At 46.5% G+C, this 24343-nt stretch overlaps 8 protein-coding genes and 1 non-coding gene across 9 annotated transcripts; 3 read left to right on the top strand and 6 right to left on the bottom strand.

Annotated features, from left to right (window-relative positions):
* Positions 1 to 3: 3 nt before the first annotated feature.
* On the bottom strand, positions 4 to 816 carry NCU03470 (hypothetical protein; the record flags this gene model as incomplete). The annotated part of the gene is made up of 3 exons (XM_011395243.1): positions 4 to 266; positions 325 to 432; positions 705 to 816. The coding sequence occupies 3 exons, from the start codon at positions 814 to 816 to the stop codon at positions 4 to 6; spliced, it is 483 nt and encodes a 160-aa protein (XP_011393545.1).
* A 190-nt stretch (positions 817 to 1006) lies between these two features.
* On the bottom strand, positions 1007 to 3640 carry NCU03471 (DUF6 domain-containing protein). The gene is made up of 2 exons (XM_011395244.1): positions 2711 to 3640; positions 1007 to 2517 (listed from the first exon to the last, which is right to left on the bottom strand). The coding sequence occupies exons 1-2, from the start codon at positions 3347 to 3349 to the stop codon at positions 1447 to 1449; spliced, it is 1710 nt and encodes a 569-aa protein (XP_011393546.1). The 5' UTR covers positions 3350 to 3640; the 3' UTR covers positions 1007 to 1446.
* Positions 3641 to 10886: 7246 nt separating this feature from the next.
* NCU03472 (hypothetical protein) lies at positions 10887 to 11672 on the top strand (the record flags this gene model as incomplete). The annotated part of the gene is made up of 2 exons (XM_951268.3): positions 10887 to 11429; positions 11592 to 11672. 2 exons carry the CDS (start codon positions 10887 to 10889, stop codon positions 11670 to 11672), a joined length of 624 nt encoding a protein of 207 aa, XP_956361.3.
* An 823-nt stretch (positions 11673 to 12495) lies between these two features.
* NCU03473 (hypothetical protein) lies at positions 12496 to 13818 on the top strand. The gene has a single exon (XM_011395245.1). It carries the CDS (start codon positions 12562 to 12564, stop codon positions 13552 to 13554), a length of 993 nt encoding a protein of 330 aa, XP_011393547.1. The 5' UTR covers positions 12496 to 12561; the 3' UTR covers positions 13555 to 13818.
* Positions 13819 to 15302: 1484 nt separating this feature from the next.
* On the top strand, positions 15303 to 16946 carry NCU03474 (hypothetical protein). Its single transcript, XM_951270.2, has one exon. The coding sequence runs from the start codon at positions 15439 to 15441 to the stop codon at positions 16747 to 16749; it is 1311 nt and encodes a 436-aa protein (XP_956363.1). The 5' UTR covers positions 15303 to 15438; the 3' UTR covers positions 16750 to 16946.
* Positions 16947 to 17367: 421 nt separating this feature from the next.
* Positions 17368 to 18405, bottom strand: NCU03475 (hemolysin). The gene is made up of 2 exons (XM_951271.2): positions 18069 to 18405; positions 17368 to 17959 (listed from the first exon to the last, which is right to left on the bottom strand). The coding sequence occupies exons 1-2, from the start codon at positions 18329 to 18331 to the stop codon at positions 17626 to 17628; spliced, it is 597 nt and encodes a 198-aa protein (XP_956364.1). The 5' UTR covers positions 18332 to 18405; the 3' UTR covers positions 17368 to 17625.
* Positions 18406 to 19178: 773 nt separating this feature from the next.
* On the bottom strand, positions 19179 to 19947 carry NCU03476 (hypothetical protein; the record flags this gene model as incomplete). The annotated part of the gene is made up of 2 exons (XM_951272.2): positions 19179 to 19272; positions 19310 to 19947. 2 exons carry the CDS (start codon positions 19945 to 19947, stop codon positions 19179 to 19181), a joined length of 732 nt encoding a protein of 243 aa, XP_956365.2.
* Positions 19948 to 20376: 429 nt separating this feature from the next.
* NCU15653 lies at positions 20377 to 20492 on the bottom strand. Its single transcript, XR_897808.1, has one exon. It is a non-coding gene; the product is annotated as a 5S ribosomal RNA (ribosomal RNA).
* A 554-nt stretch (positions 20493 to 21046) lies between these two features.
* NCU03477 (hypothetical protein) lies at positions 21047 to 24298 on the bottom strand (the record flags this gene model as incomplete). The annotated part of the gene is made up of 3 exons (XM_951273.1): positions 21047 to 22266; positions 22522 to 23909; positions 23988 to 24298. The coding sequence occupies 3 exons, from the start codon at positions 24296 to 24298 to the stop codon at positions 21047 to 21049; spliced, it is 2919 nt and encodes a 972-aa protein (XP_956366.1).
* Between the last annotated feature and the right edge of the window lie 45 nt (positions 24299 to 24343).

Genomic DNA, 24343 nt, shown 5'->3' with positions numbered 1-24343 from the left:
TACTCAGTGGGACCTTGTACGAACATCTTCCTCCTCGAAGTCCACATTGGGAGTTCGTCTGCTCAACAGAGGACTGTTGCCACTGATTCGTTCCCACCACTGCGCATCGATACACGCTTGCCGAGAAGCAAACACCGCAATCACCAAGCCCTCGTATCTGTCAATGGCATTCCGCAACTCCGCAGTCGTATCTTCCAGGTACGGAAAAACCTGTTGCGCAAACTCGAGTACGTCCAAAATGGCATGGTTCGCCCCCTCACCACGATCTAGACGCAGGCGTTAGGTTAGTCGCTTTTACTTCCCCGAGAAAGACGACAAACTCACACATGGCCATGGGATGCAAGGCATCTCCCACAAGCGCCATGCGACCTCTACTTCGTAGACCCTTTGGTGGTGCCCAGTCCGTCAGGTCGAGACGTTTTACTTCAGTGTCTGCAGGAGCATTACAGAGAGTGATTTGAAGGGCTCGCTCCATGATTCACTTGAGAAGCCCCAGTTTCTCATCATTGGTATCAGGAACCGGGATGGTTGACCATCGCCCAAGCACGCCGCTGTGGATGGGCCACGAGACGACAACCTGGACAGTATACTTATCCGTCCGCTTATCGGGGTAGTTCCCGGGCGCATCGAGGACTAGAGGTATTCTCATGTCAACAACTCACCAGAGAGACATCTCACTAGCGGAATCTGGAATGCGTTCTTACCGCTGGTGTAAACATACGGCCTTGTCGCAGGACAACTGCCTTGCAGGAAAAACGGATCAAGCATCCTTACCGGCTCAATTTCTTCTCTTGAGCAGTCGAGTCTGACACCCATCACTCTTACTGGAGTCTGGAATTCGGTACCTCGGATACTGCTCCTCCGGGAACAAAGCACGGCGAATCACTGAGTTGGCACTATCGCAAGCCACGAGAAGAGTCCCTGAGGTTGATGTCCCATCGTCAAATGTCACAGTGACAGAGTCCTCTCGGTTATCGACTTGGGTGACGCTCTTATCCCACTACAACCCCATTCAGTCCGGTTAGCATCATTGCACACCACTGACAATGATCACATCTGCTTGCCAACGTAACTCGAGAAGCACCAGCCTTCACTTCGGCACCCACTCCGAGCAACTCCCTCAATCTTCTCCTCCCTTACCCTTACCCTGCTGTACTCTTCCACCTCTGGCACAGAAATCTGTAATTCCCCCGTGCACTCAGATCATGAAAATGGGAAAGCTCCGTCTGACCATCCTCAAAGGCGTTCCTATCGAAGTATGTCTTTGGCAATCGCTGCACCAGTTTCCCAGGCAGGTTTAAGCGCAGAGTGTCCAAGGACTAGAGAAGGGCCAAGTCTCAACCCAGGTTTTCCTTCTTGTCTCACTTGGCTCGCGGCTGACCAATATGCTTTCAGTGCGTTCGCAATCTGGTTATTCTATAGAAGGCTGCTCGTAAACAGACCACATCAGTCATCAGTCCGTTGGTCCCTAGATGCGACCCCTTCTTCTACTTCTGTCCCTCTCAACATCGGCACACCTTCCTCTTCTTCGCCACTCTCCGTCCTACTTTCCCTCATACCCCCAGCCATCTCCAAATCTGCACCCTCCTGTCCACCCCTCACCCCTTCCTTTTCTGCACCCGTCTCCTTTGCCAAAACAGCCCACAACGCACTTCCAACGATTAGCCCACACCCAACCACACTCCACCCACTCATGGTCCGTCCAAACACCCACTTATCAAACCCCGCCGCGAATAGCATCTGCGTATAAATCATGGCCGTCGCGCGATTCGACTTCGTTGCTCCCTTCGTCATCGTCACCCGTTGGTCCCTTCTCCTTTCACCTTCACCCCCACTTTCACCACCCCCCTTTCCATCCCCATCTTTATCACGTCCCGGCCCAGCCCCCAACCCAGACGTCAACAAAAACTGCATTACAAACCCGGCAACTCCTAACCCTATCAACAAACCCCATTGATACACTCCCCTAGGCAGTCCCCAGCGAATAGCGGGTACTAGATTTGTGGCCTCCTGTCCGATGCCGAGTAAAGGACAGAGAAGTAAAGCTAGGAGGGAGACGAAGGTGCACCACAGGCTAAAGTAGTTGACGGAGATTAAAGGGTGGGTGGAAGGGCCGAGGGCGCGGATGGTGGTGTAGGCTGCAGATGCGCCGAGGACGCTGAGCAGGGCGGAGGCGATGCCTAGGAGGCGGAGGGAGGGGGGCATGTCGTCGGTGATATTATTGGTGGCGGGTGAAGCGGGGGAGGTGAGGTTGGTGGTGTTGGTATTGGGATCCAAAGAGGGTGGGACAGTTGTTGGTGTGGAGGAGGAAGAGGAAAACAAAAAGGAAATAGGGCGGGCGATTAGGACGACGCCGGCCAAGGCGACGAAGCTGGCTATTTGCTCTTTTTTGGTGAAGGGGTCTTTGAGAAGCAGGTGGGAGAGGTAGCCTGAGAGGGAGGGAGCCAAGAAGGTGATGACTGTTGCTTCGGCGATGGGGAGGTAGAGCATGGAGTACCAGAGGGGGAAGATGCCGAACTGTTTCATGTGTCAGTTTCATTCACTTTCGGAGTCGTAGTTCACAAGACATTCTTTCGTCCTCTTCTTCACCCGACATTCACCTGCCTTCAATCCCCAACAATGGCCATGATACGTACGAAGATCGTACCAAAAAGAGCTGAAAGGAAGAAAAAAAAAGTTTAAGAATATTAAATTAAAAAAAAAGACTCACAAACCCAGTAACACCCCGCAAAACCAACAACCACCGCACCTCCCTCCTCCCCCACGGCGCAAACTCGACCTTTTTCCAGTGCATGTAAAGAAGCGAGAGGAGACTGGTTAAAAACATTCGGGCAAAGAGGATCTGGAAGGGGTGCATTCCTGCTTTTCCTTCTTCTTCTCCTTCTCCTCCCCCTTCCACTTCGCCAGAAAGTTCGAGAAGACGAGCAGAGAGGTTCATCAAAGCCCCAAAGAGTTGGGCGATGGCTACTTGGAAGAGAGGCCGATTGCGGTGGAGGAAGTTGATGATTCGTGATTTTGGGTTGGAGGAGTTGGGGCCAATGGGGCCATGTTGGAAGGACCTTGAGGGTGACGGGGAGCGGGAGAGGGTCCGGCGGATGTGTTGGAATGAAGGGGAGAGGAGTTCATGCTCGGAGAAGGGGGAGGTGGTTAGCGAGCGGAGGGCGGAGGGGTGGAAGGTTGAGAGGTCGGGGATGGTGAGGTTGTTGTTGTGACCTTTGGCGGGCCCCGGGGCCTTGTCGATGAAGTCTGGGGAGGATAGTGAAGATGAAGAGATCATGGCGTAGGAGTCTTCGCCATCGTAAGGGTTGATGTCCGTTTTGGAGTCGGGGAGGTTATGGTAGCGGGACATGTTGGCTTTAGACGATCATGCTAGTAGAGGTATACTTGTCGCTGGCTGTACTTTCGCTGATGATGGAATCCGGAGAGGGGTGAATTGAGAAACAAGCTAGGCAAATTTTAGTTGGGTGATAACAAACCGATGATTGGAAGGATGAACAGTGATGAATATGTCTAGAATGCTGCGATGAACGAAGATGGTGATATGTTACTAGACTATCAACAATGTACAAGAACAAAACAAAAGCAATCAATAGAAGGATGGTGTAAAGTTGAAGATGGGAATGAAGATTCTGCAGTTTGGTAGCCAAGGCGAAGAGGTCGAGTCACCTGCGGATATGATAAGTGCACTGGATCCCGCCATGACAACCCTCGCTGTGAATGGTGAAGGTAGTATGCAGGGTAGGATGGAGAGGTCGCGTAACGGACGTGCAGAAAGAAACCCCACTTTCACATCTTCTTCAGTGACAAAGTCCAGAGGTCGACTTTGAGATTTCAACCTCTCGTCTTCCACCATCTGTAAGCTAATATGAAGCAAAACGGTAAAAAAAAAATGGCCCCTTTGGATCAGCTGACTTGCGTAGATACGATATCCTTTTCGCAATGTGGATATTGCTCGAGGTAGACTTGAGTTGTTGAATATGGTGGTACTTGATCTGGTGATAAATGCGGGCCAATGGCAAGCGGGGATGTGAGAGGTTTTACAAGTCCGTTAAGCGGCAACCAGGTATGCCGCCACTAACGTTAACACACATAATTCACATGAGGGGAAGGGCATCTAGACCCGGTCGTCGGATGTGATGTGATAGGACTGTTGTATGTCGGCATCATCTTTCCCGAGTTGACGGATGGGTGTGAGGGGTGGTGTGTGTGTGTGTCGCGTGCGTAAATGGTGGTTGGTTGTTCGGCTGGTCACTATCCGATGAGGTGACCAGCATGGTCCGTTCACTGTAGAATCAAAGTGGTGGTCCTAGACATTCTTGGAACTGTTTGAATTCATTCGGTTTAGACAGTATTGAGGGCGCTAGAACATCTCGAAAACGAAAAAAACGCGATATCGGGCAGAGAATGAGCAACGGGAGGAGAGCAGAGGAGGGGAAATGCCCTGGACCCCGAAGATAAATCAAAGGTCATGGCGAGCTAAGCTTAGGATGGACCATGGATAAAACTCACTAACGGATTCCTTTTCCGTTAGGCTGCAAGCCTGTTAGCGACTGTTAGTCCTAGCTGCTACCCCCCACGTTTCGAGCTTCACGCAATCCGTCGAAATCCTCCTCCTTCTCTTTCAAGTCTTCTCAAAACCTCCATTCATTGCAGCAAACAACGTCACTAAAAGTCTCACAACCCAGCGACAGCGCGGATTCGAAATGAGCATTCCCGATCTGGCAGGGAAGTTAGCATATTCCCGCAGCCGCCTTACGTGAGAAAGGCCCGGATGGCGACCACCCCCAAAAGTGTCGATGCGACGTCATCACGGCACTCAACGCAGCAGCGGTAGAAGTGAGAACTCTATTTTCATCGCATATTGCTTTTAAATTCGACAAGAAAGCTCGCTTCGACGAACCTCACATTCATCTCTGTTTTCAACAAGGAGAAATGAAGCTTGATAGAATTGGGCGAGCGACCTTGAAGATGCCGTTGGGGTGTATCTGGCTTCCTTAGCGAGGTCTGCTAGGTAGTAGGATAGGGTCGGCGCCAACAGCACAGGGACGGTGGCTTGGGACGGGTATCTTGGAGGCGGCTAGGTAAGCTGGCTTGCTAGAAACACAACATCTAAATGGAATGGATTCCTCTTTGTGGGGAAGTGGAATCTCGTGATCGTTGAGACTAACAAGCAGCCAGCGTGTATTGAAGAAGTTAACGAGTTGTGATGAGAAGATTCCATGAAGTGTCGATCGTTGTGGTACTGACTTCAGACGCAGCCGTGGAACCTGGACCGCTGACAGAAAGCCTGGACTGGACTGCCCCTGCTGTAGTAGCACACTGAGCTACAGGGTGTAGCAAAACTCCTCGAGGACACTCGTGAAGATGACGGCCTTATCCTCCTGGGAACATCATGAAACCAACTGATCTTGAATGGCATTTGACAAAGGTTTGGTGCTCGAATGATTTCGTTCTGATTTACCTACTTCATTACCCAGTGTGTGAGGTCGGAACGTGCATCGCAAGAACCGGAAGACAACATCAGGCGCCCCCTGTGCCTTGCAATTACGGTGTCAGTCCCCACTTTGAGTAGAGCCGCCAATTATATATATATACCGTAAATTAATCGATTCGTAACAATAGTCGAACCTTCAATTACCTATATTACTACTATAATTAATGGTATTTATATTCTAATAACTACTCTGTATTCGTATGGATACCCCGAATCGATTGAAGTCTATATTAAGGGATCCTAGTTAAGTCGCTAGTCCGTATCGCGTACGATTTGTACCCGGCACTGCTGCGCTTGCGCTAGAGATGCCCCTTAAGCGCCCCCTTCCTAGTAATAGGGATAAACTCCGACGATCGAAGCGGCTTTTACGGCCTAGTACCCGTATAATTTGTATAAATACCGGCGTAGATAACGGAGATAGAGATAATAAGAGGATTCTAATACTAATAGTATATACAGTAAATTTAAACCCGGATTATAGAAATATTATTAGGACCCCTAATTAATAATTTTAATTAATTAGAGTTAGAGTTAGACCTAGTCTACGTATTATAATTAAGAGTAGTAGTAATAGTAGTAATTTATTAATTAGTACTGGTATAGGTATTAGTAATACGAAGGTAAGGAAGGTAAGTATTATTAGTAAATAATGTGTAGTTTTTATACCCGCTGCTTTATTAAGTAGATTGTAAATTATATTTAAAGCTCTAGTTTCTTCTCCTTTTATTATTCTAGCTATATTGATTGCTTTAGTCCCTGCCGTTTCTCTAATTGTTTCGACCGCTCTAATTGTTTCGATTGCTCTAATTGCCTCGTTTTTTCGAACCTACGAACCCCCTTACCGTTACAAATAACCGGTAAATAATAGCGGGTCGACGATTAAAAGTAATGCTAAATTATTTGAGCAATATATATACCTGCTAGCGAGACTATAAGGCGATATTATAATTAATAAGTAAATTAGTACTACCCCCCTAGCGGTACCTCGTCGGCGGTAATCTGCCTAAAAATCCTGTAAATTTATTATAACACTTCGAGGCCTACTACTAGTACTCGACTTCTTAAATATTTTATTTATATATAATAGAATATAGGTTATAGATGCCCGATATAATGCTCTCCCTATAAAGCCCGGTAAATTGCCTACCTTTATTTCGGCCGATTATATTATTATTGAGAAGGATGTTGATAGCGAGGTTAATATTGAGGAGTATAGTATATTTGGTAATAACCTCGTATATAAAGTATATAACGTATAGGGTAACCTTTTAGGAATTGCCCGTAGCGAATGTGACCTTTTCGGTATAGATTTAGCTATTGTTATATATTACGTGGATTGGTTAGTGGGCGTATAAGAGTCGATTAGAAGGGGGATTATACTCTACTAAGATTGTATTGTACTTAAGAAAGACGAGAATTTAATAGTACTATTTAGTTATATTAATATATTAAAAGTAGTACGTAGTCTTATATAGTAATTAATAGAGCGATATTTTATTACGGTTATTACTTACGTACGGATTATTAGTAGATTATTGCGGCCTAGTACTACTTTTATCTTTAGTACGCTTATATTAGTTCGCATTACTTTATTTATAGAGCGGTTAATTAATTACGGTATTTTATTATAGTTAAGACCCAGATTTTTCGTTGAGTTTCGCTAATATTCTCGCTAGCCTTCTATACCTATCCCTCTAATTACTGCCGCGCCGGCTAGTGCCTCTAGATAGTTAAAAATAGTTAGTTTTAGTCGTTAATTAATAACTAATATAATATTACTCGAATTAAAGACCTATTGTAATACTAAATACGAAGTTTAATAATAAGGTAGAAAATCGTTATAGTTACTATATAACGATTTAATTAAGATGTAGGGTTGTAAGATTAGGTGCGAATATAAGAATTATTATAAGGGATAGGAATATTATTAGTACTATATTTTTCCTAATTAAAAATATTATTTCCTATTAATAGTAAAGGATTTTATTAATTAGGCGGGCGCTATCGTTAATAAACAAACTATAATTAATTAACCCCCGGCCGATATAATATTATAGTAATTTAATTCGAGTCAATAGTAATCGGTTCTTTAACCCGGTAGGCCGATAATTAGGTAGTTAAATTACTAGTAATTCCAGCCGTTTATACTATATATTCTCCCGGGTACAAAATACAGTAGCGGTAGAGGAGGCTTCTTACTAATACTTTAAATCTTTAACTTTAACCTTTATAATAATTATTAAGCTAACGGCAATACTTATAGGGTTATTAGTAATAATAACGGCGCTAGAGCACTGCCCGCCGTACCGCTAGTACCTCTATTTACTAAATATAGAGGTATAAGTATAGGTACAATAAGCACTAGGCTAGCGTTTAAGCCTACTTTACCTATTTTACTTATATTATATAGTATTAGCATTAGTACTTTTTATATTAGTACTTCTTATACTAGTACGTCTCGTACTAGTAACAGCGACCTTCAACCTTCCTCCCCTTTACCCTCCTTATTACTAGACTGACCGTTTAACTCTTTCGTTACCGACTTTATAAAGTAGTTTATTTTTAGATATATACTTAAGTCGGGTAAAAATAATATATTAAGGGATTCGCTTTATAGTATTTAAAAATCCTTTATTACTGGGCGGTTAATTTTCTATTAAGCGTACAATTTCCCTATAAAGTAGTATTTCTCTTATAAAGTAAACGAAGGTATATATATTATAATTAAGAAAGCGATTAAAGATTACCTCTACTTCAAACGAGATTATATACAACAGTCGTTATCCCTGCCGTTAGGAATTCTAGTACCACCGCTACTACCCTAAATTATAGATCCCAGCGTATTCGAATTTTAATTATAAAATAAATTACTATTTATTAATAATTATATATATAATTAACTACTATATTACATAAATACCGACCCGCCAGACTCGTTATAGTAGGATTATAAAGAGTACCGCGCCCTCCCTAACTTTAACGACGCCAGCGACTATATATATAATAATTTTATATACAATAAAGAATTTAACCTAGACAATAGCCTACTCGATTATAACCCCAACCCGACTACTAGCGAGCTGGATAATAATAACAACAATAATAACAATAATAAAATATAATAAATATAGGAATTAAAGAGTAGAACTATACGAATAAAAGAGGGATATATATACGTTAGATTATTATATAAATAAATACTATACTAGTAGATTATAACATTTTTAGGGGATTTACAATATAATTGCAAAATTTCGTTATTTCTTACTTACTTAATTTATACTACCGGACTAGGCACTTAATTATACTCTATTACTCCTATATTCAATATACTATATTAATTATATAATTTAATATTTTATACTACTATCCCCGTTGCCTTCAACTCGTATAATTAATCCCTATACAATATAATATAATCCTTCGGTTTATTCGCCTTATTAAGTTTATTATACGGTATATACGCTTGGCAGTAGTACCTTCGTATAGTAGTAACTCCCTACCCTACTATACGCGCTGCTCCTTCGAGGAAGCTCTTAAATTCGCTCTCTTTCAACCGGTTATTATTAGCCTATTAATATTACCACCGTATATACGCTTTTATATTACTAAAGTATACCTCGATAGGGTTAAAATTTAGTAAGTATAGTAGTAAGAATTAGAATAGTATCTTTCTATTATTATACACAACTTTAATAGAGGGATATTTATATTATAATACGTTATTTATTATTAATATACTATACCGGGCGGAGAAGGGATTTATCTTAGGGAGTACCTCCTCCTCTAATTACTTAATAAAACTATTTATATCCATTATTTCCTTATAATATATTACATTAATAAGGCTATTTACAGTTAACGCTAATAGTAAATAGAATTACTTCCCCTTTATTAAAGCGCTCTCTAACTATAAAAATATATCCTTTAACGCCTACCCTATACGCTACATACTATTTCTTTTATTAATATTAAACTCGTTATAAAAAACATATATCTCTATAAAGAACTTCGAAACCTTCCTTAACTAATCCAACTATAATAGTTCATTATATTAGGAAGCCTTATAAACTATCCTCTTATTACTCTATTCGGAAGATTTTAAATATTTTAATATTATACTCGTCGATACGTATATATCTAATTCGCTAACTAAAAAGTATTATATTTTATCGAGGTATAAGTCGAGTTTATAATGAAGGAGTTTAAATACTTCCTATATTATAGTAAATTAAATACTATTATAAATTTTAGTTTATAGTTAGCTATATTAACTTCTATAGCTTAGGGAATTAGTATAATAATATTAAAGGGAGTGCGAGGTTAATTATATAGCCGCCTAGTAAAGTTATAATTCTTTTTTAATTGCTAGACTTACCACTTACTTAACCCAATAATATACACAATTTTACGAGGATACTCGCCAGCAACTAGTATTACATATATCGTTTGCCGCTGCTGTTCATTAGTATAATGAGGTATCGTTGTAGTTATATACAATTTTCTTTTAATTAAATACCGATTAGAAATATTAAATTTGGGTGCAAATCGTGTACAAATTGACGGAGTTATGGCTCTTGAAGTTCTGGTATGTCGATTTTGATGCATGTGTGTGTAACTGGCGGCTCTGCTCAAAGTGGGGACTGACACCGTGATTGCAAGGCACAGCCGCTGTGAGGAGCCCAGGGGCATGCTCACCAGCTGCCCGCTATAGAACAGAACTCGCTCCAACTGGAGCCCACTAACAATTTTCGCTGCGCCGTCCGGTTGCGGTCCCCCTCCTCCCCCCCTTTTTTTTTTTTTCTTTTTTTTTTTTTTCTTTTTTGTTTTTTAACAACTTCACCGGTGTAAAATTGAAGGCATTCGCAACTTAACCCAACTGCAATTTTCTTCGGCACTTGGGATGCAATATGCTAAACACTATACAGCTCCCAAGTTGTTAAGGAAAAAAAAAAAAAAAAAAAAACTTCCAGACGCCCAAGGGGAAACTAGTGTGCATCAAGTGGGCGATGGCACCGGGACGCCACGAAGCTTACCTACCTGATAACAAGACGAAACCGATCTACACGATCTTAACGGGCTAAGTCTACATGCTCGTTTGTCGGCGATTTAGCAAACACAATAGCTGGCTTTCTTCCATTTACCTATATTATTCCCTCTTTCATTCCTCTTTTCCTGTCTTTCATTCACTTAGGATCTAACCTTCTCGAACGCCCACTTTAAACATCGAGCACATTCTGGTATCCCCGCCACAGTCAGCGCTGAGATTCAAAATGGGGTCTATTTGTCTCGTCCATCCTTCCAGCCCGTCTTCCTACATTGCTTCTGCTTCCTTGATTCTCTTCGGGCCTCACTAATTCATCATCCAAGATTGATCGTCAGTCAACCCAACATGGCCCGCCACAACAGAAACACCGATTTATCAACGATCCAAGCTTCACTATATGAGCTAAGTCAGCACGTCTTGACAGTGCAGCAAAAGATCCGAGTCCTCAATCAGGAGGTACAGGAGTTGAAGGAGAACAGAGAACAGGAGATTGGGACTTCCCATCTGGACTCTAGCCCCGCAGCTGCCGCCCATGGCGATATGGAGGTAGCCGAGCTCAATGAGATTGAACTGGAGGGAATGGAGCCGGAAAACCTGCAGACAGAACCGGTCGAGTTGGAAACAAACGATACCGCCACCCAGTTTTCCAGAGTGATGATGGACGCAATTAGCGGGCTGTACGATTGCGTCAGCAGTATCGAACTCCCAGCCGAGTTTGTTTTCGCAGCGCTCGTAGGACTGTACAACTCACGCGATGACCATCACATGTTGGAAAGATGGGAGAACTTTCAACGGCACGGGGCGCTCGACATCAGATATTGCTTGTACGGGGTACTTTACTGGGGCCACGGTTATCATGATTTGTTTGATCCCGGTGTAGCTGTCGGAGTATGTTATTGTAGACCGGACTTGAACCGACTGAATAATGTCCCGATTAACCGAAGTATGAGGTGCATCCGAATAAAGAGAGATGGGAAGAAGGATGGAAAGTTGTGCTTTTCTTGGGGAAATGTTCTTGGACGGTGTCCGGATCTGACGAGGTGGGAGTAGGCGGATGACATGGCTGCAATTCGCACTTCTTTTCGCACATCCGGTAGAGAAGGGTTGATACCCCAAGACTGGAAAGAATAGTGTAGAGGATGGAAGGATGGATGGATCAATGGAATCAGATCGCAGCAAGGGTGGAAGGATTGTCTGGATCAGATGAGAACGAGACAATCTTGAGATTCAAGTTACCAGAGCAGCGAATTGATCTGAGCTCGACCTGTCTGAAATTTGGATTGCTCCTGCCTCTTCATTCCTACCACATTCCCACTTTCCCCCTCTTTGAGTGTGAGGACTAAACTTCCCATTGCAGGAGCGCATGATCCCGACATGAAGAGAACTCGTGGTTCCAAAAGGCAGAGGGACGAAATTCATCTCGGAAACTACAAGTCCGTGAATTCAGCTCTGGATGACTTTTCCTGGACTTGTGCGTCTCGGCTCGGAGCGGCACTTTGAGCGGATTTTCCACACCCCAGAATTATGCAACCTCCAGTCCACATCACTCTACCGTATTGACTCGGGGCACTGAGTTTTAGGTTCCAAGGTCTAACTGGCAGCATCTATGTGTTAGATGCTTTAGATGCAATACTAGAGGTGCCTCAAGTGTACAGATTACCTCTATACTTGATTTCCAGGGAACCTAAAACCCAGTGCCCCGCGTCAATACGGGAAGCTGCAAGACACCAAGACACAAAAAACGTGCATCGCCGAGGACGTACATGCATTTCTTATACTTGTTATGTACTCCTGCGTCCTTAACGGTCCGTCCGAAACCCCAACTGGCAAAGTCAAGAAAATACACACCTCTGCATCAGCATCCCATCCCTAAGTCGACTACATAAACCCTTTTCCCCCCCACGTTCCCTCTCCTTCCCCTCTTTCTCATCGACCCATCAATCTTTACTCTCTCACATTCTGCAATTTGCAAACCATCGATACCACCCATTTTGTCCACACCCACCTCGATCACGTCAACATGGGACACTCCGGCGTCAAAGACGATAGGCATACTGCGACGTCGCTGCCTCCAAACGGATCCAGATCCGACCTCAAGAAATCTCCTGGCAGCGACACAAAGAGCCTAGGCCACGGGCAAGCAGAAAAAGAGGAAGATGAATCTTCCAACATCATCATAGACAGCCCAAAAAACGGGCACGCAATCCAGGAAGAGTCTTGCGAGACACACGAGCTTACGCTTCATGCCGTGATGGCATTGGCTTCTGACGATGCTGAGCCGACGAGTCGCGGCGATTCCATGTCCGAAATGGTAACGACTGCCACAAAGGATGACACGACAGAAGTCATCACCGTTACGGAGTTGCCTGGCGACTCGGGGGGCGAGGCGAACCCCTCCAACGCAGCATGTCCTGGGGAAAACTGGAGAAACCATCCAGAGCATGTCGTGGATACATACGCTGGACAAGAGGAGGAGAACCTGGCGCCTGCATGGCATCAAGCACCTGCATGGCATCAAGCACCTCCATGGCATCAAGCACCTCCATGGCATGAAGCACCTCCATGGCATCAACCTCCTCCATGGCATCAACCTCCTCCATGGTATCAAGCACCTCCATGGTATCAAGCACCTCCATGGCAGCAGCCAGTGGAAAACATCGCATATCACCACAAAATGCCTGGCTGGACTTACCACCATCCCTCACCAGCCTGGTGGGTTGATCATGATCCTCAGACGGGCTGGATCTACTACAATCCCTTTCCGATTTGGTCTTACTATAATCCTTGTGTGGACCAAATCAGTTATTTCCATCCCTCGCCCCAATTGTGTGTTCACAACCCTTCGCAAACGTGGTATTACTACGATCAGGCGATGGGCTGGATTTACTGCGATAATGCGCTGGCTTGGAAGTGTATGCATCCTGAGCCGTATGAGGTTCGTGGCATGGGCCCGGAGCAACCGCCAGATTGGACTCTTTACCGTTATTTTGAGTGTCCGGTTTTTAGTCTTTAGGGAATTTGGTGGAAGTTAGGATGGGGTCAAGTCATGCTTGTGGGGGCTCGAAGGAATACCTCCTGCTTTATTCGCATCTGTCTGGTTTTGGGGAATGCTTTGAGTTCGCGCGGATATGGTGCTGCCTCGTCACAATTTGTTTCCTTGGGTGTTTTTGACCTTCGCATGTTTTGGGTTCGGTGACAGTCTGTTAAAGAAAACCATGTACACACATTAGGCGCTGACGGCGAGTTGGAAAATGGAAAACCTGCATGTTCTAATTTCACTTCGATATGGAAGAGCACGTGATGACTGGAATGTGGCTAAGTTCGTATAAGGAAGACGGAGAAGACAGAGTGTCATCGGTCACGAATAAAGGTTTACATTATAATGAGCTCATGTCCTGACGTTGTGTTCGTGTGTGGGTTGATGAGATGATTGCCAATTTCACGCTTGTGTCCTTCATTGTCAAAACACGGGATAGGTTACAGTCTCTCTTGGCATCTCCAGACATCCGAGCCACTTCTTCAGAATCCGGATTGCACCACGGGCCTTAAGAATTCGAAGAGTTACCGCAGAGACTCGGGGCGTTGGGTTTTAGAATCCCAGGAAACCAGGTATAATCTGTAAGCATACAGCAACATTTACCGTATTGACTCGGGGCACTGGGTTCTAAGTTCCCTGGAAATCAAGCATAATCTGCACACTTGAGGCGCCTCTAGTATTACGTATGCTCGAATTCTCTACCAAAACCCAAACCCTCAGGCATCTAACACATAGATTCTGCCAGTTAGACCTTGGAACCTAAAACCCAGTGCCCCGAGTCAATACGGTATGCCCACCAAGATTCCTATGCAGGACGGTGATTCTGAATGTCGCCACCCTCCAGCGCCCTTGAGAAAGGATAGGCGTGAAAAGCCAGGATATGGAAGAATCGAACTTACAGTACAGCGGGGTGGCGACACGACTCCCCCACTCAAATTTGCGGGCATAAAATGTACAGAATTGAGCATATGTATGTCTAGGTGATTATGCCTGATTTCCTGGGAGCCTAAAACCCAACGCCCCGAGTCTTTGCGGTATACTTACAGACATATGTATGAATCCCACAAGCAGCACACGTCTGCAAACAGGTATTGTCTTCCCAGTTCTTGAGAGAACGTTGGCCACCACCGGGTGTGATCCGCGTACGTTTCTATGCATAGATTCGGAGTTCCGTCCTGAATATTAGCCAGTATGCATCTGCGTGTCTCTTGAGAAATGGTCGGAATCCGAGCTTTGGAGTTTACATAGAACTATTAAGCCTGGACATTTCCTTCCCCATTTAACAAACCCCCCCCGTCGAGTCTTTCCCGTGTTATCAAAGCCACTTCGTCTCAGTTCTCCACCTGCACTTTTCCTACACCTGAAGTCTTGCTCCTTGAAACACAATCAATAAGAAAACCCCTGGAATTTCCCTATTTCATCTCTCCTTGCTCTCTAGTATATTGACGTGTTCAATAAGCAACGCAGATTGCACAACTACTCAAGTATGTGTATTCCGGAACACCCTGGCTTGATTCCCGCAACTTTTCCGTTGTACATTGTTAGTCCAACAGGCTTTCTCGTCATTTACGGGGGTTTATGATCCCGAAACGGTGACTAGGGGTATTTCTCTTTTCACGTCGCCACTGTCACGAGCAAGCAGAGGTATCTACCTGTACCAAGCCTCTTGCTTCATTTGTGCCTGTTCCAGCCTAGCCGGGCATTGGAAATTCCCGGGCCACATTGCAACCTCCTTGCCCATTTTGGCATCCTTCCAGGGCGCCTCTTTCTCAGACATAACCTCACCTCCACGCTTCAGATCCAAGCGTTGTTTCCCCGACAGTTTTCCTCAACACCAGCCAAACAACGAAGGAATACACGATGACGACGTTAACCGAATTTCACCTCTTTCGCTACTTCCCGGAGGAGATAAGGTTCATGATCTGGACCCTCGCCCTTCGACCACTTGATCGCCCAGGCGTTCACATTTTCGACGTCGTGGAGACAATCACACAACTGGACCGCGAGAACCATCCTCACCTTCCACGACTGATTGGGCCGGGGTACAGTGATCTATGGGGTCTATTTGTCCCTCCATCTTTGCTACCCCAACCAACATGGACACCTCCACTGAATTACCGTTGCAGTTGGGTGTCTTCTTTATCTACCTACGTGGTTCCCGGGAATGTCAACCTCAGGGCCATGACGCCTCATTCCTATGCCTTTGCATCGCCATTATCCAGCAGGAAAAAGCCGGACGTCTGCTCAACATATCTCCTAGACGGCGGACTGTGGACCGCTTGCAAGGAGTCACGCAGGGCCATCCAACAGGCTTTTGGCTCCCGCAAATTGAACAAGCCCTTTACCACGGCCTTGTATCGAGGCAACGACTCCAGACGCCGCCATGCTTTCACCGTGTTCCAGGGACGAGACCTCTTCATCTATCGACCAATCCACAAGGATCGCCAAGGCTTTCTCGCTCCTGGATGGGAGCCAGCTACCATCTTCAAGCCCGTTTCCAGATGGGGACGAGTTCTCTGTGGCGAACCGAACAGACTCCGGGGACATTACCAGCCCAACTACCGCCAGCTGGATAAGCTGGGCCATTACCAGGATCATATGGCCATCGAATGGGATTCATCCTGGGTTTTCGATGATGCTGCGTTCGAGGAACTCACGAGGGGTCTGATATCTACCTCGCTGCAACGGGGTCGTATCTGGTTTGTTGACTATGGGCTCAGGCCGATAAGCGAGAACTTTGCGCTCAGCAACCTCGACGTGGCGTGGAAAAAGAAGAAGGGGGGAACGAGCGAGGTCTTTGAGGATGCGCAAGGGGGTCGTTATGTGGAGGTGTATTTTAGCAAAATCCGTCTCGATCTACACACGGGCGAGCGCATAAGCAGCGAGATTTTTGATGGTACAGGGTTTTTTGTGTCCCCGGACGGAAGTCTGAAGATATTGGAGCCGTTGCTTCGGAGAGACCTGCCGGAGTTGTTGGCGGAGAGATTGAGGTTATCGGGAGAGGGCATTGGTGGTGAAAAGAACTGGGCGCAGTGGGGGATCCTCGCGTACCTGCCTCCGGGGTTTGAGGAAGGCAAACAACGGCCGAATGCATCGCCCAGAACAGGAAGGCAAGAAACTGTAAAGGAGAGGATGGAGCGCCTTGGGCCGCGCTTCTGGTTGCTGGGTTAATTGGCTGAAGGAAGCGGTCATGGCGAGCGGGAGCAGGAAGCAGTGGCTGTGTTGAAGTGATAGACTTCCCCATCTGCTTATGTCATCCGTTTTTCTGGGTATTTGCACTAACAGCTGACCACAATGTTTCCCCATGTTTAAGATGGTGCTCTATCTTAGTGCGTCATTTGCTCAAATTCAAGGCTGTCAGTCACCTCACTTGGGCAGGAATATTCCATGCGATCCTTCGAAAAGTGATAGGTAATTCCGAGATTTGAGAAGCAAAACTCCCCCGAAACTTTATTTGGTGCATGACGTTGTCTTCTTGCCATCATCCAGCTATTGATGTCGTACCTTTTGACGTGGAGTCAAATGCATTGTCTTTGTAAACAGATGTGTCTTGATGTAGCTGACGGTGCTGCTGCCAGGTCGGCCGGATGGGAAATGAGTGTCAACTTGTATGACTCCCATTACGTCGGTGTCTGGTCGGCCACAATGCTATCTCTACTTGATTTAATGTACAAGATCCAAATAAGGGTCATTTGTAGCATGATGGCAAAGAATGAGGGGGGTGTTATCAAGTGTCATCAATTGACTGCACCCTGAAGACATGTGAGAATGACAATAATAAAGAAGATAGCGGTTGATCCATCGAATTTAGGTGACTAGACTACCAAATCATACACTTACGAGGCCTCTGTCACCCCCCAGAAAACCAAAATGCTTCAAACGCTAAGCTCATCAATCAGGGTCTCTAATCAAAACTGTCACCCACCGAAGATCTCCTTCTCCCTCTTTACCCATAGCCGAGCCATCTGAACTCGCTTCCTCCTCTCCTCCACAGCAAACCGCCTAATCAACCACCTCTACCTAGGTGCACCCCAAAACGCATCTGGCTCATTCTCCCTCACCAGTTTTTACCACCTCGATAGTAATAGATCCCAGCGGACCCTTGTTCAAACTTCCACCAGTGGCTTCAACCGCATAATTATCATCAACTTCGGAAATCTCAAAGGAATTAGATCTGCGACTCCATGGACAATCCCAGTAGACATGGCACACCTTGGTGTCGCCATGGTAGATGTCGAAGTGGCCCTCGGTGCCGGTAGGGGTCCAGGCTCTACCGGATGAGGCCACGACCATCGATCCGCCGTTTGGGCTGGCGGATTTGGCTTCCACTTGGGCGTGGGAAAGCTGGTCGCCTGTGTGTGGGTATTCGAACCACTTGCCCCTGGAGAAATGAAGGAGGAGTGTCAGTGATAATAGGTGTGGATGGTTGTTCATGATAGGGAGACGATGACAGTTGGTGGTAGGGAAATAAGGAAAAAAAAAAGATTTACCAGTTGAGATGGGCGTTCCTGATGAACAAGTCCCCTGAGGAAGCTTGGTTCAAAATCGTCATGTCGACCTCCAGATATTCTGCATTGGTGCTTCTTTGTATGTTTATAGTAGGTCCGGGGCGGGGAGGAGGAGCTTCCGTGGGCGGAAGGGCGGTTTCGTGGTCGACACTCAAAGGAGCGGCAAAAGTGCCGGCCACCAGAGCAATGAGGAGCAGGCCGAACGTCAAAAGACGGGTTGAGAAGCCCATCTGAATTGTTGGCATCTTGAGGTTGTGATTGGGTGAACGATGATTGTTGGTGGTTTATGGATGGGTTGGTAGTTTGTCTGGAATATGCCAATTTCGATGCTGAATGTGATGAAGTAGAGATTTTAGATGGCGAGACTTGTGACTACTTAAATACCTATTACCACCCGAATGAGAAGAAAAAAAAAAAAAAGAAAACTCTTACCGAAGAAACTCGGACATCCGGAAAATACGGCTTGCAGTAACGCCCTTTTTGGGCGCATATATGCCGGTGTTCATAACGTAGAGCCAAGTGCATATGGTAGGCATCATGCAGAATCATCTTGTTCGTAAAATGCTCCAAAACATGACCCATCACGGTAACTCGCGTGCACTTGAATGCACAGAGTCGGACATGGGGTGCTCGGATTTCCGTCCATTCGATTTCCCGTGTTTCCGCGCAGAGTCAATGTGCGTAATTGCTCTCTGGTTGTTGCTCTCCTTCATGTCGGACTCCCCTATAGCTTGTCACCCATTTGGTCCAAGGGATGCCCAAAGTCAAAGCTGACAGGAAGCTGTATCTTGACCACTCAAAGGAATCCTGCGCACTCTGAAACTCAATTTTGTTGTTCGTGAATGACTATCCTGCGTTCACCGCAAAAGACGCTCGATTACTTCGATGTCCTGCTCTTCCCTCCCCTCGTCACCAGCCTGCACTTCCCCCGTCCCGGCGCACCGATGACAATGTCCCTTCGAGATGCCCGCCGGGCTCACTCATACCTGCCAAGAACAGGCGCAGGTCCAATATCCGCTCCCCAAGAAAATTGCAATTTTCCAGAACCATCCTCGCTTCGTCTGACGCGGATACACCTGGTAGCCCTCTGCCTCAAGCCGGGCGGATGACGTTCCCTGCAGAAGCAGAGGCCTTCAGCAACCCCTTCATGCTCATGCCCATGGTAGAAAAGCCCGTATAAACAGTACTCAAAGCCAATCTCTCCTTCTTTTTGAAAGACGTACCAGCGTCTCATCCTGCCGCCATTGGCCCTGTTATGGAACGAGATGAGTGCCCCGAGAAGCCACTCAAGCGCGACTCCGCCATTATCAAAGGTCTCTCCAGCTATGTCGATGATGTCCATCACGGTCTTATCAAGAGCGGATGACACCCGCCTCCGCTTCGTCCACGAGTCATAGTCGTTCGGGTTGTCTTCATCCATATCACTCTCATCATCTTCATCGTCACTCTCATCAAGACCAGCCGTGGACCTGCTTCGCTTGCGACCGTTCTCATCCACCACCTCAGCAACCTTTTCCATCATCTTTTCCTTCGCATTCTCCAACGCAGTTCCCACAGTGCGGCTGAGCTGGACCACCTCCGCCTGGATCAAGACCTTCTCCTCCTCGACAAGCTGCAAGATCGTTGACTGGGTATCGCGAATCTGATCAGCCAATTTGTTCTCGGTGTCGCTCAGTGCTTTTTCGATGTCGGGTAACTTTGGACCACCATCTGTGCGTTTGGCGCAGGTTGGGGTGCTCTGTTGGCTTTGGACTTGGCTCTTCTTCTTGAGCTCCGCGACGTCGGCTTTGACGGCTTTGATGTCCGAGGCGAGAGAGTGGAGGAGTAGCTTGATTTCCGCGAGCTCGGAATTGGAGGCCATTTTGGGTGGCATTGTTTGACGGCTGTTACGGGTCTGGTGAGGGGTTGAGGTGAGACAGTGAAATGGATTGGTTGCTACGGCGCCTGTGGTTGAAGTTGGCCGAAGATCTGTCGTTTGACGTCCAGGTTTTGGGACTGGAGGAAGAAGACGAGGAAGAAAAGTCAGATGGAAGAAGAAGTGAGCTGCTGCGGGAGGCCGTTTTGCCCCACAACAGGAGCTCTAAGGACCCATCATATGTGGATGCAGCACCTGGGGAGTCACGGAGTGAAGCGGAAAAAACTGCAGTACACTTGTAGGTATTGATATCCAGGACCAGGTTTCTGAAGATTGAATGCGCTATCTGGAAACAAAACAGCGACGAGAAGAAGTTTTGCCTAAGATGGGGGCAGAAGAAGTGACCAAAAAGAAATGCAAAAGAAAGAAAAAAAAAACATACAACACCAGGGATTCGCTGGTCGTCACCGACCCAACTACTAGTCTGGCCCTCACTGGCTTATCTATGGGAGAGCGGACGGGATCCCGAGTTTTCCAGTGGGTATGGTCGTATGTAATAGAAGTTCGCAGAATCAGAGGTCAAGTAGAGGTGAGTAGAAAGGAGTTATTGATGGCGAGGGGAATCTTCGACGGCCTCCCCAGTGACCAGTGACACTCCCCGCTTTGTAGATGAGGGAAATGATAGATCGAAACAAGACACATCCAAAGGAGTCTGCCATGTCAGCTCTTTCCTGTGAGCCACAGACCTGATGCGTAGCAGTGGGTATGCGATATAATTCTGGCTAAGTACAAAGAGCAAGAGAGATAACAGGGACCATCAATTCATTTCAGTAAACTTCAAGAGGAAAGGGGGGCAACGGAAAGGCCGCCGAGAACTCGAGGAAAATCAGAAGGACCGATGTAACACGGTGGTAAACGTGAAATGGGTAGATAAAGGAAAGAAAGACGACGAACCAAGAGGGAAAAAAAAAAAAAAAAAAAAAAAAAAAAAAAAAAAAAAAAAAGGAAACGAAAAAAAAAGAGGTGAAAGCGGAAATGCCCAACAGAACAACAAGGCCACAGTGTGAGACGAGACGCTCTATGTTATATACCATCGGACTTCCAATCACTCAACATCTTCTTCCATCTTATCTTCATCCCCTCCCACATCACTTCGATCCTTGTTCAGATCTTCGCCCACCCCTTTTTTTACCTCCCTGAGCATTCTCATACAGACTTCCAATGCCCGTTCCGCGCGCAGGCTCCTTCGCTCGCCTAAACCAATGGTAAATAATCTCTTCATCTCAGGCCTCGAGGTGTTGTTCCCGCCCATCAGTCGTCCTCCTACAAGCAACTGTTCGACGGCTCTTGCCGCTGCATTCTCTTCCCAATCTTGCAAATTGTCCTGGTACGCCACATCCGTATTGTTATAGCTGTGAGCCAAATTGCTGATGGTAGCCTCTCCAGATGTCGTCTTTGGAAGTGCTGGCGCTAGAGTCTTTGCTGTGCCTTCAGTTGCTGACAGCTCAGCGGGTGGCTCGTCCTCCTCAATAACTTCATCCTCGTCGAGATCTAATTCATCCCCCAAAATAACAAATGAAATAAGACCTTTCAAGATTTTCCTCCGAATTTCTGGCGATTTTGATCCAAACTTTTTTTGCGCCAAGATGCTGTTGCTCAAGGTTATCATTGCAAGGTAATATATCGATGATCCGATCTTGCCCTCATGATTCTTTTCCAGGGCCGCAAGGCAACCGTCAAGTAACTCTTCTGCCTGGGCATATCTCCCCAACTTGTTCAGAGAATCTCCGAGTTTGACAATGGCCTCCAATGTATTCGGGTGTTCAGGCCCAAGCACCTCCCTGCGCAACTCGACTACATTGATCAACTCTTCTGTCGCCTCCATGTGTTTCCCTTGCTCGGTTAGGCATTGGGCGATACACATTTGCGCAGTTGACAAAAAAGAAACTCGAAAGCCAATTGTCCGTTTGTAATATTCCAGGAGTTCTCGGCAGCTCTTTTCTGCGTCTTCCCATTTCCCTTGCTTCATCAGTGACGATACCAATGACGCACGAACGCGGCATTGGAAGCGACCATCAGAATCAGGCATCTCCAGTTGCGATTTCCTCTGCTCTAACAGGTCTAGAAGCTCTTCACCTTTCCCCTGATTATTCATTGCGTCAGTAATGGCACTCCAGATGTTGTCTTCCGATATACCAGCTTCCCCGTGTAACCAATCTTCGTCTGGAATTTGAATCCGACGATGCAAAATTGCACAACTGATTATCTCTTTCTCCGCGTATTTATCGACGAAGCCAAGGATCTGAATAAGTTTGGCCAGAAGTCCTAGCATTGAAGAGGTGAAAGAGCAGGGAGGGGCATTATGGATGAAGCGCACAATGTGGCAACCGCTGTCTTTGAGAACGTCCGGCCCCAATGCCCTTAATTCAGAAAACAACGATAGAGCCTCTTTGTGTTCACTAGTAAGTTGGTCGTGGTGGATATCTTCGATAGAAAGACCGTAGCTCTGAAGTGCGGCGTTGTTATTGGAAGGATCCATCAGTATGCCAAGTAAAGTTTTGTACAATCCTGTAGCCGCACCTTTGATCTTGATCTGAAGTGAGTGACGTCTGCTGAAGAATTTGCGCAGCTTCCATATGTCAATAACAGCCCGGATTATGCAGCTGTGTCCCGGACAAAGTGTGTCTTCTGCCACATCAAGTGCCTTTGTCAGCAAGAGACTGGCTCTTTGCAATCTGCCCGTCTCGGTGTTGTAATTCCCCGCGCAGGAGAGCACCCTTAGCAAAGATGTTGCCCCATCTTCGTCAAGATTTGTGAGGCCAGGTAAATTTAGGAGCGACTCGACGTGTGGAGACAGTTCACCACATCTTGTCCAGGTTTCGAAACACGGGTCGGGATGAAATGCCCCCAGGAATTTGATGAAATTCCATTGAAACGAATCTTTCTTCCCTGATTCCTCAAGCCACGCGCGAGTACACGCTTGTACCAAAGCATGCATCTGATACTGTTGGGACCGGGAGGTTGCATCATGACGCTCCTTTCTATCCCCATCCCGAATTCGGAAGCGAGTGACAAGAGAATAGCGACACAACAAACTAAGATCCTTCGTAAGTGCTTTACCAGCGTCTTCATCAGTCCGATATGCGTATATCTTCTCAAGAATCCACAGTGGAATTTCTTGATTATGAAAGAAGCTCATCAGCGAAAGGAGCCAGGTGGCATCGGCGTTCGTTTCCTTGATTCGGCTAAATGTGATTTTCCACGTGGTAACAACGGCAGGGGATGTGCCGGGTTCGCGGAAAGGATCGTACACCGTCGCCTCACTCAAAAGGCTGACCCTCTCTTGATCACTCATCCTGAACAGTTCCAAGTACGTTGCCGGAGTTGTCAAGCCAGTGTCTTCTTCGAACGCAATGTAAGATGCTGCTTGCGTGATAGCCAGGGGGATACAGTCGAGGGCCTGGACCAGAGCGACCTCGCAGTCCTCATCATTATAATCCCTGAGCTTCTTCCGTAGGAGCTGTATTGCCTCATGTTCAGTCATGGCTGGTACATCTCGAGCGTTCCACTTCCCCGCCAAGAATTGAGCGACTGCTTTGTCTCGTGATGTGATCAGAAGATTTCCAGTTTGACCGCAAGGCAGAAACTCGGAAAGGGGTTTACCCTTGATTGCCGAGCCGTCCTCGCTAGCACCACACTCGCTGGTCGTTGTATTCATGAAGATGGTGGCATCATCGGCGTTGTCCAGGATCATGAGCCATTGCTTGTTCTCATTGCACCAGTCACGTACAGCCAGGAGGACGGTCTCATCAGCTTCAGAAGGGTCAGGGAGGAGTCCCAGTTTTTCTGCAATTTCGCGATAGCCGGTAATGAATAGATCCCTGGTGCGGGCGTAGATCCAGAAAATGAATGTTTCAGGCGATCTCTGTTCGAGGTCTTGAGCGTATCGAATGGCAAATTGTGACTTTCTGGAGGTAGTAACCCATTGAAATTAGTACATAGTGCCTCACAGAAGTGTTTAACTTATCAGATACCTGGAAGCTTACCCTATTCCACCGAGTCCCCAGAGCGCAGCGCGGCTTCCTGGGTTCTTCAGCGTTTTTTCCAGCCATTCTGTGATGTCCGGTCGTTCAATAAAGTCTTCATTGCGGGGAAAATAGAGTTGAGCAAAGGGTTTGACCGACTTGCGGACCTCGTTGGATGCGCTGGGTGGGTAGAAGTGGTTGTCTCCATGAAGGACAAAGTTGTAACCACCATTGACAGCACTGATCCCACCAACCATAACGTTATGGCCGGCGACGCGGCCATTCACAGTGTTACCGTCAATACCGCCGTCTCCAGACTGTCGAGTCGACATTTCGATGAACTGCGGACGGCAGATATCCGTTACCTGTACTCGACC

This window comes from Neurospora crassa, linkage group II (assembly GCF_000182925.2).
Source record: "Neurospora crassa OR74A linkage group II, whole genome shotgun sequence".
Classification (NCBI taxonomy): Eukaryota; Fungi; Ascomycota; class Sordariomycetes; order Sordariales; family Sordariaceae; genus Neurospora; species Neurospora crassa.
The sequence above is the reverse complement of the archived record's forward strand: the minus strand, read 5'-3'. Positions and strand labels throughout refer to the sequence as shown.